Genomic DNA, 10,865 nt, shown 5'->3' with positions numbered 1-10,865 from the left:
GGTCCGTCGGTCGTCGTACGTACTNATATATATATATATATATATATATATATATATATATATATATATATATATATTTATATATCTATTCCGCCTGCTGTGCACATTTAGCACATTTATTAATACTTTCATTCTTATATCTCAGACATATCGCCAGTGCGATGGGCCCGGAGAAAATCATCGAGTTCCGAATCCGAGAGAAACTGCTACAACGTGCAAACCTCCCAAGTAACGACCGAGCGAACTACTAGCAAGAAGGACAAGAAGAGGATTCAAGAAGAACGACGGAGAGTATGCGAGAAGCGAAATCCTCTACTGGACCGCGTGAAGAGCACCAGACTGAGCTTCTTCAAGGATCGCGATTCCGATGAAGGTGAGAACGATGAAGGCGACGACGAGGAAATGGGACGAGTCCAGTTCCGTTCGATGTGCGAGCTGAGGCATCGCGGTCTGACCAGGAACGAGTTCCGACGCTCGGTCTGCGAGTCTGACCTGAAGGACATAACGGAGGAGGGGAATAGCCACGCGAAGAGGAAGAGACGCGCCAAGTCGCAGAGCAGGTTGTCGTACAAAAAGCAGCAGGAAGAGCGGTTCTCCTTCTTGGGCTTTCGCACCTCGACGCCTCGGAAGCAACCCGAGTGGCAGCCGCAAGAGGGAAATTCAGTCCGGGAAGACGCGATGTCTCACGATTACCGATGGGAGAGGACTGATCGGGGCTTCCTCGAGGCGAACCGTGACGCTGGTCAATCCATTGGTCAGGTGACAATGGTCGATACAGGAATATCTAGGCTAGGTGAGAATATTTTCAAAAAGGATGCAATGACATTCGACAGCATTACGCCATCCAGCTGTTTGGCGGCGAAATTCCGCGCGATGCAGGACAGGTATCTCAAAAGCTCGACGAACAAGCTGATCGCGAAAATCTACAGAAAGGACTGCAAGGATCGCGAGAAGCGAAGACTACGTAGTTTTTCTTATGGCACGTTGCCGGGTCTAGAAGAGCTCCGGACGAATCCTCTGTACGAGGAACAGGATCAGGACGATAATGATTCCGGGATTCTGGACAACGATTCCGCCACCAGCTCTCTCCTGGACGACAGATGTAGCAGCGGCGCTTCCGGGCCGCTAAACAATAGTAGCCACAACGACTCTTGCTTAGGATCGCCGCCTCAGCTTCCGCCCAGAAGACCCTTCTCGACTGCCACGGACGTCGACGGAACCGCGCGACTCTTCGCGAGTTTGGATATGTACTACGACAAGACCAAGGACAAAGACTCCGGAATGAGTTTTCTTACCGAGGAGTATTCGAGTGTTTGTCAAGCCGCGAACAACACATTAATAGATCGTCAAACGAGTCGAGCCACAGTGGAAAACAATACGGATCGAGAGAGAGAGAGAGGAATCGTGGACGAGGATTCTAGACAGAAACAACGCAGTTCCGGTTTGCAAGTGGTGAGGAGTAGAGCCTACACGACAGAGACGATGGTTGTCAAGCTTCTCAAGGAGACATCTGACCAATGTCTTGGTATCTTCATCGCAAAAACTGCAGAGTCCAGTCCAGGTTATTTAGTGGCTCACGTAGTGCCGAACGGATTGGCCGATAAAGAGGGCACACTGAGGATCGGTGACGAGATCCTGATTGTTAATGGGAAGAGATTACGTGGTCTGAGTATGGCGGAGGCTAAGAAGATTCTAGGTAATGGTAGCGACCCCGGTGATATTGACATCGTAGTCTCACGATTTTCGAGCGTCGATCAACAAGCGAAGAAATTGAAAGAGAGCAGCGTGGATTACGAGAATGTTAGCATGGAAGATGGCCACGGAGTGATCGTCGAAAGTTCACCCGGATCGCATCACTTTAGGAAGCATCAGACCAGGTGTCACCGAGACAAGAAGGATGAATCGAATAGATCGATTTCGTCCGAAAAATTCGCGACAAACATGGATAACGGATTCACGCAGAGCGTTTCGAAGTTCTGTACTCTTCCTCGAAGACCGAGGAACACGGTATCTACATTCCTTACGGTGCTTTTCGAAAAAGGCGCCGGGAAGAAGTCTCTAGGATTTACCATAGTTGGCGGAAGAGACAGCCCGAAAGGAAGCATTGGTATATACGAATATATAATTTTCGCTGTATACTTTTTTTAATTATCAGTTAAATATAGATTATCTCTTATTATGCATGTAATTAGAATATTTTATCTTGTTGTTCTGATATGGATCATTTAAAAGTTCTAAAAAAACATTTTCTGATCAGTTTTGGATTATAATAAATTCTAAATTATTTTTATATTCTATATTCTTTAATTTGTCACAGGTATCTTCATAAAATCGGTTTTGCCTAGTGGACAGGCCGCCGAAGATGGCCGTTTGCGCGCAGGAGATGAGATTTTGGCTGTGAATGGCCAAGTTTGTCACGACTTGACGCATCGTGAAGCCGTACAATTATTTCGTAATATTAAAAGTGGGCCGGTTGCTTTACACCTGTGTAGACGCGTGAAAAATCGTGACTCACAGTAAGTGATTCTTAAATATTATATATATAATAAATTATATATATAATATATATATAATATTTCATATTTCATATAATATTTCATATTTCATATAAATATTTCATATTTAATCAAATTAATGAATTAATATCGTCGCACTTTTAGCGTATTAATTTAAATAAAATAATAATTAATATATGTGACATATCAAAAATTGGAGATAATATTCATAATTATTGTAATCAATATTTGATTAAAACTAAAATGGTTATTAGAAACTTTTATAGAAAAAAGCAAAAATTATTTATTTATACATCACTTATTTGGATTTATACAAATTCCTTTTATTTCATTTTTTGCTTTTTTGTTTCAGAATATCGAAAGCCAAGTCGTGCGCAGATCTTTTACTGATAGATACGTGAAAGCAATGACCGCTGAAAAAGAGGCAGAGAGCAAATTATGTAAAATACGAATCATGTATATACTGTACATTTTCTCAGAATTCATTAGAAATAAAACAGTTATTTAATAATAGTTATTTAATAACAGTTACTTAATTAATAATAATCTGGATACGGTACTCCATTCAGTACCTGTGAAGAACATTCTCTTTATTGTCCTTTATAATTTAAAAAAAATGCACAGTAATCGATTCTACGTTGTCGTAACGTTATTTGTATAAAATCTTAATATTAAGGACGTAATACTCAATAATAGTCATAATATTATAATACGCGAATAGTTCATTAATAATAAAAACTATTAATCTATCAGGCAATTACGAGATATGTCGCGCGAAATAAATTATCTAAGAGAAAAACGTCAGAGAAAAGTCATAGATTTTTTTTGATAGACTAGAATTCTAAAACGCCGTTTTCTCCATGTGAACGATAATAGATTAGACCTAAATCTAAAGAGCACTTCCGGTGGGCAGTTTCTTCTTCGTCCATATTGTCTAGTACGGCGCAGTGATAGTTTTTACAGTACTTTTGGGATATCTGCAACAATTATCATTAATTTTATTAACCATGTCATGTTTTCAATACTTCCTTAATGCTTGCACTTCTTTAATAGATACTTATAAATATTTTACCTATGTCTTCTTGTAACTTCTAATTCGACTATACCCTCTCTCACCGTCTTAAATAATTCAATGACTTCCTGATGTGTGCGGCCCTTCAAAATTTGTCTGTTTAGACTCAAGATTTCATCACCTAAAAATCAAGAAAATATACTTCTTCAAATCTTCAATTTTTTTGAAAACCATTGCTAATTTAATAATTAAAGAGGAAAAATGCTCTCGCAGTCTTCTATTCAAGTTGTCGGAATCGCCCTCTCCAAAAACATTCTGATAATCTCAATAAAGTTTAACGACCAAAAAGTAACCCTCGAAGTTGCTAATGACCATCCTCATGACGAGAATGTTCTTGTGGGATGCTATCTCCTGCGCTTATGCAAGCCGATCAGCTACCAGCCCGTTACTCTAAGTATGCAGGTAAGGGACAGTGAACAACGAGGAAACCGCGATACAGGTGTAAAAAGCGATGATCTCGGTTGAAATTCGAGACATGAGAACGCGAAACGCGTCTAACGACCTTCCTGATTATCGACATATCAACTTCACACAAATATCTTACCAGCATCGAATGATCCTTCTTAATATTCGTTAGGACGATAACTTGTGATAGATGTGACTGAATATTAAACCTACCGAATATTAAAAAAAAAGAATAACTGTTTGCATATATGTAATTATTTCGTACATGAAATAATAACGCGATAAAGATATCACGTACCGCAGGAAGCGGTACATTAATATCGGTGCTGTCAATGACATGAAGTATCGGGCCGTCTTCCGATGAAAGAAAGCGAGGACGGCAAAAGGGGGAAAAGAAAAAGAGAAGAAAAGAAAAGGAGCAGAAGAAAAACGGTAGAACATGCCGCGACTGTTTAGATATGCATGTGACGTTAGCTGTCGGATTAAAGATTCGACAGCTGTCTGGCGGGATCCTCGCATCGTCATGAATACACGAAGCCGTCCGCTGAACGTGCGTTCGACGCGGCGTCATGTCTCTTCCCTTATCCCCGCAATTGATAACTCTCGAGCGAAAAGTATTTGCGGCACGTCGATGTGTGAAACGATGCATATTACGCATTATCAGAAGTGACAGACTTGACTATCCCGCTAATTATAAATATAAAGTAAGTAGTCCTGTATGTATTGAATATTATACAATCATTTAATTGCTTACTTTGATATTTTTAAATCAAAATTATAACATACAATAAATGTGTATCTGGCATATTAATTAAAAATTACTACAATTTAGCGTACGGAAAATGATTATTATGTGTGGAAAATGATTTTTTTTAAATGTTACCTTGAAACAGTGATTTGGAAATGTCAGCCTGCCCACCGGGAAAAACCCTTCTTACGAAGATTCCCATGTCACCCCGGGGACTATCTCTGCCACCTACAACGCTGAAGCCCAAACTAGGTTTGCCATAACCCTTCTCGAATTTGGCCACGTGTCTTGTTAAATAGTGTTGCGATTCCATAGCGGATTCCACACTGCTACGGATGTTCTTTTGATTTTCAGATAAGCATAAAAGCGGCAGGAAGTCGGGCCTCTTTCTTGACTGAAGTAGCTCGGCGTCGCCATCAGTTATCTTCTTCTTCTTCTTCTTTTCGACTGATGAAGAAACGTGATTCGCTTCGGTGTCGATCAACGACATGCTGGACAGATTCTTCGCGTTTTCCAGGTACTCGTACTCGCCAGGCACGGTTGGCGGTGGATTCTCGTATACTTGCGGCACCGTCTCCTCGTACGCCGTCGTTAATCGTACTGTGTTACCGGTAAAGGATTTTAGAAATTCTTGAACTTCTTCAAGAGTTTCCAGCGTTTTTAGCTCTTTACCTTCGACTTCAACAATCTCATCACCCAATCTCAGTCTACCGTCTCTGCAATCGAAATAATAATATTATTTTAGACTTAGACAAAGCTTTAAAATAAAATCTGCTGAAAATCTGCTAGGCTTAATCCTTCGATGGTTTTTTTCTGACTTAAAGAGATTTAAAAATGATCTTATTTTCTAAGGGTTTTTTAAAGTAGTGTTACTGAATTCTGATTTTAGAAATTCAAATCTCGAAAAATAATCTGATTATCATGAAACTCGATTTTAGGAAATTCTTGATATAACTAAGTTTAAATAGCCTGAAAATGTTGAACTTTAAACGAATAACTTTAAATGAACGAAAATCTTACAGAGCTCATAAGTAATTTGAAAATCAGTTTGCAATTAAAAATTTCTTAAAACTGAGAATTTTACGATAACCAGATTATTTTCTTGAAATTCTGTCCTTATTGAATTTATTATTTTTAATTAACTTTTTTACCTCAAAGATTCAAATAAAACAATATGAAATTAGTTATAAGTTAAGTTTTATAAAAATCGAGCGACAGTTTACAAAATATAATAAAGAGTAACTCCAAATGAAATCGCTTTTACAAAATCGTTTAAAATTAAATAATTCAAAGTTAGAAAAATTAGAAGCTGTGTTTTTATTGCAATATGCATTCGTAATAAGTTGGAAATATTTGCAATAAGTTTCTCTCACCTATGAGCAATGCCATCACTTTCGAGTTGTACGACAATGTATCGCAAATCTCCTAGTCTCTGCTGCGCCAATCGAATGCCCAAACTGTCTTTAGGATCTCTCTTGTGCAATTGTATCAAGCAACATCGTCGTACCCTCGTTAACGGCTGAATAATGTCACTCAAAAATCTCGTTTTATCCTGCTGCAACCTCGCGCGATGAGACGAGACGTCCAATGTCTTCACCATATCCGACGGAAGATTCAATCTGTCCTCGCAGCTTGGAAGAGGAGTGTCTTCCAGCCGTGACACAGCTTCTTCCTCGAAAGACGTTCCGTGAATACTTGGTAGCATTCGTCCGGATCCGCTCTGATGCCACCTGAGACCATCTATCCCTTCAAAATTCATCCGGGAAATTGTATCCGGCCTGTTTTCGTCAATGTCAGAATTTTGTCTGATTCTACCCGCAATCTGGATATTTTCCTGATCTTGGCACTCACTCGGCGTCGAACTCCTTATGGGTTTATCCGCCTCTGAATCCACAACGCTGCTAGTATCTGAACTACATTTCAGTCCCTCATTCTCCAAGGCTGCTACGGATTCACCTCGTGGTCCATCGCTATCATAGCCGGATTCGTTTGAACTCACATAGTGAGACGACAATCTCTGCTCACAGCTCGATACCGAGTTCCGTCGATTACTTCTAATAGCGGTCATCATATCGAGATCAACATTGCAATTCTCCATTATGCCAGTCTCGATTCTGCCAACAGCAAAATCTGTTTTATCGCGCGTAGTATCCTCACTATATCGAAATTCGTTGTTTTCCCGAAGAGACAGTAGACTTCCGTCAAACAGGCTGTAACAACCAACATTGTTTCCCTCTCGTTGAAGTCCGGCTTCGATTCGTTCGAGGCGACTGGCATTCAGGCTGTATCTGTCTGCTTCGTATCTGGAATTTCTTTGAAATTCAGTATAGGAAATCCGACCCAGTCGCGAAATATTCTCTTGATTCCTTACAGCATCGAGACCACAGTTATTAATATTTCCAATCCTCGATTTTTTTCGTCCGAGAGTCGTGGTATTAATGTAAGAATCCTCGATCTGCAAGGTCGGAAAGTGCTCCTCCGACACAGTCTTGAAAAGCCTTTCATCCTTGGAGATTAATGATCCATGACGTTCCTCTGGTAACACGGACAGTTTCGATCGCAAGAAGGCATACGGGAAGTTGGACTTTTTCGCTTCCTTCAGGTCGCAGCTACTGCTCTTCCTCATAAACGACTCATTTTTCGTTTTCTCGAGATCGCAGGTGCTGAAACTTACCGAAGGACTACCCAATGAATACGTGGAGGCGCAAGGATCACCTAGTGCGCGAGCTTCGAAAATCTCACGATCATTGCCTTGATGTCCTGCTAGGTTATCGCAGGATACCGTCTTGTCTTTTCGCGCGGCTATTTGTAGATCTATACCTTCCGAAGGATCGTCTCCTTTCACGTAAGTTGGACTATTGTTCAATTGACTGGTACTACAGCTTCTGAACAGGCTCTCTTTATCTGGTATGGTTCTTTCCTCGATATTTTGAGATCTTCTATTACTTTTGGTCGAATTGAGCATGCCAGTAGAACCCATCCGAATGAAGAATGATTTGAAGGGAGATGGGGATCGTTGACAAACTGTCGGTAACTTCCTGTTCGTTCTCTCATCCAAGTGTATCTTGCTTAATTGATGAACGTCAATATTATTGTTGCTAGTACTAGTATCGTTATTGTTGATATTGTTATTATTATTGTTATTGATGTTGTGTTGGACACTATCGGGCCTTTCTGTAATGGAGCAGATAGTCTCGCGAGATCTAGTCCGTCGAAACGAATCGATCTTCTTGCCCATCCTGCGACCCCAAATTCCTAGACCCAACACTACAGAAGAAAATAATATTAATGTAAAATAATATTATTGACAATTATTTAGTTATAATGGTAAATATATTATTTTAAAAGCTAAATCTGTAAATAATTTATAAGTAGATAGAGTGGCCTGTAACTTTATATCTTTTAATCTTATCTTTGTGCTTTCAAATCAACAAAAATATTCAAGTCCCATAGATAGTTATACATTATATGTATATAATAATAATAACAAGGAGAAAAAAATATTTATCACTGATATTATTCAATAATATCTACTAATGATTAACAATGCTATCATAAATTATATAGCAAAAATAAATTCATTATTTCATAACTACCCGATAACGAGCTAAACGGAATTTTTTACGTTTCGATCTTCAATGGGAATGGACGGAAGGTAGAAGGGAGTAAGACATTGAAATGGCAGCGTGCCATCTCGCAGAACGTAGAACGAAAAACTGCCCGATGCCCACACCCGCGTGCGACATATGGTGGTTCTCGAGAGCTGCGGCTATCCGCTGCCGCCATATACGAGAAACTCGCGACAGCGGTTCCGCGTAGTTTGGGACTACTTTTTCGAGGTGTCACCCCGACTAACGGGCCTGCGACACATCGGTTCTACATAACGAGAAACGATTAAAAGGCTGCTCGTGTATCGGGCACATATGTTTTGCGATACGGTACGATGCGCGTGCAAAAGGCGGTTTATATCGCATCGTGTCGTAACAGCCTTATTTATCACCGATCACGATGTCCCCGTAATCAAAAATATATTTAGAATATCTCAACTGGCATGTTTTATTCGTTATCGCGCAAATTGCAGGTGTCTGTGAGAAAAGAAATGTTATGAGAAGAAGAGTATCATTAAGTAGACATCCTATGAAGAATTTTTTCTATCATTTTTTTTCTGTTATCAACTCTGTAAAAATAATTAAAAAAATAAAAACTATATATTTTATTTTGTATAATAGCATATTTTTAGAATATTTTCTAAGTAATTTAAACGACGAATTTAACAATATTCCTAGGTAAAGATTAGAAAATTTATTACATAATTAATTATATATTAAGATTCATTCAATGTAATTATAAATTATGTTAAGTAAAAATATACTACATAAAATTACAATATAAATTGAAAAACAAAAAACGATATATTGTTAACATAAATGAAAAAATCAAAATCATATTGTCTATTGCTAATTGGCTTCGTATTCCATAAACATAAGAAAAAAAAGGAGTGAATATTCTTCAACGTTTGTCTTTTTCCTAAATTATATATACATATAGTAGAGAATAAATATCTAATGCCCAATTTCTTCACTTCCTCGAAAAAAATTGCGGATAATCTTATCCAGAAGATATCTCTATTGTACTCTAGGAGATATCTCTTGGATAAAGTTATCTAGAGATGAAGAAATTGGGCATAAATCCATTTATGCTCCAATGTAAAAAAACATTGAAAATTAACTTTTTAAAAATGAAATAATTTATAAAAACAACTTAATAGCTAATGAATTAAATTACAAACAAACTTTCTATTAAAATATAACAGGAAAGAGCAAAATTACTAATTTCACTGTGATATTATCGTAACAAGTAGCGAACGCAAGCTGGAGTTGGCAAGTATGTCGGACGATGGGAGTCTAACGAGGCGAGCGCGCCAAGCGAGCGATTAGTGAAAGGATGTGATGTTTTCCTGGATTAGCAGTAATTCGCGGCCATTCAGAACAGGAGCAAGATCAGTGATGTCGACAGTCAAGGCGGTACTTTTTTGTGCATAGTCACTGACGATTAGGAGACATGAAAGTCACCAGAGCATAGAGCCCAGTTTGAAAGTATTGTATTTAAACTTGTGTGCAATGTGCATTATTCGAATGTAGCAGTTTATACTGCAAGCTTTTTATGATCGCGTACTCTCGTGCTCGCAATACACAAAATTATTCGACGAAATCAGGATTTCATCGCTCACAACATTAATTATTTTGTATTATTTTTGCTATATATTATAATATATGTAAAAATATTTGTTATATATTTTTCTCAAATAAGAATATAAATAAGAATAAAAATTAAAATATTAATAAATAATATCATATACATCTCCGAAAAAAATCCTATTAAAAATCTTATTCATCAAGTATAACGTATCTTAAATTAAATATCTTTGCGTTTGATTCTGATGAGAAAAATAATTATTTAGAAAGCAATCATTGCTGATCAATCAAGAGCAATGAGACCGTTTAATATCTGGTGATCGAATTGATAACACATTTCATTGTCAAGATCCGAGATTATCGACAACTCACCTCGTTGCTTGCTCGGATCGTGCTCGACAATGAAGGCTGGCACGGCCGTAACCGTTTGATAGTCAGCCTCGATGACATCCTGCTCGTTGTCCTGCTTCGTTTCGAGCAGCGTTTGCATCGCACCCGCATCGCCGCAGCTTCTCCGGATATATTTCGTCCGGGAGATTTTCAGCAGGGTAGCAGATTCCAGATCCTGACTCTTTGTCCGTGGCATTGAAGTCGCTGATAGCTCGTCCAGTGGAACCACCGAGCTCGACAAAGAAAGGGCAACATCGTCAGCGCTGTGGCGCCGCGACTTCGACAAACGTTTAAACATCGTCTAGCTGTGAAAATACGAAAAATATGCCGATAAAAAAAATATACTACAATACTAATGATGCGCCTATACAATGCAATGATTGATATTAACCCTCCGTCTACAATTTATTTTTTCCTTTATCTATAATCTGAATCCTTTCTTCTCCAGTTTAAACTTTTTTACTGTTTAAAATTAAAAAAAATATGGAAAAATTTAGAGTTATGTTGTCAATCTTGTTTTATTTTAACATAAAAAAATT

General features: G+C 38.4%; 2 protein-coding genes across 2 annotated transcripts in view; one reads left to right on the top strand and one right to left on the bottom strand.

The window, feature by feature from the left end:
• Nucleotides 1-2,917, top strand: part of LOC105626410 — a 5,979-nt gene extending 3,062 nt beyond the window's left edge. The window contains exons 2-4 of the mRNA XM_012207710.1: nucleotides 146-2,107; nucleotides 2,318-2,516; nucleotides 2,869-2,917. Of these exons, the coding sequence (XP_012063100.1) occupies nucleotides 146-2,107; nucleotides 2,318-2,516; nucleotides 2,869-2,917 (2,210 nt within the window). The remainder of the gene's footprint in view (nucleotides 1-145; nucleotides 2,108-2,317; nucleotides 2,517-2,868) is intronic.
• A 533-nt stretch (nucleotides 2,918-3,450) lies between these two features.
• Nucleotides 3,451-10,624, bottom strand: LOC105626409. The gene is made up of 5 exons (XM_012207709.1): nucleotides 10,309-10,624; nucleotides 6,115-8,008; nucleotides 4,877-5,457; nucleotides 3,589-3,709; nucleotides 3,451-3,493 (listed from the first exon to the last, which is right to left on the bottom strand). The coding sequence occupies exons 1-5, from the start codon at nucleotides 10,622-10,624 to the stop codon at nucleotides 3,451-3,453; spliced, it is 2,955 nt and encodes a 984-aa protein (XP_012063099.1).
• Between the last annotated feature and the right edge of the window lie 241 nt (nucleotides 10,625-10,865).

This window comes from Atta cephalotes (genome assembly GCF_000143395.1).
Source record: "Atta cephalotes unplaced genomic scaffold scaffold00005, whole genome shotgun sequence".
In the NCBI taxonomy this organism is placed as follows: domain Eukaryota; kingdom Metazoa; phylum Arthropoda; class Insecta; order Hymenoptera; family Formicidae; genus Atta; species Atta cephalotes.
This window is presented reverse-complemented; position numbering and strand designations above follow the sequence as displayed.

Coding starts and splice junctions, on each gene's coding strand:
- LOC105626409 (XM_012207709.1), bottom strand. CDS start 10,624: ATGTTTAAACGTTTGTCGAAGTCGCGGCGCCACAGCGCTGACGATGTT. Junction 5,458..6,114: donor AGTGATGGCATTGCTCATAG/GTGAGAGAAACT, acceptor TTTCGATTGCAG/AGACGGTAGACTGAGATTGG. Junction 3,710..4,876: donor TTCCAAATCACTGTTTCAAG/GTAACATTTAAA, acceptor CTTGATTTTTAG/GTGATGAAATCTTGAGTCTA.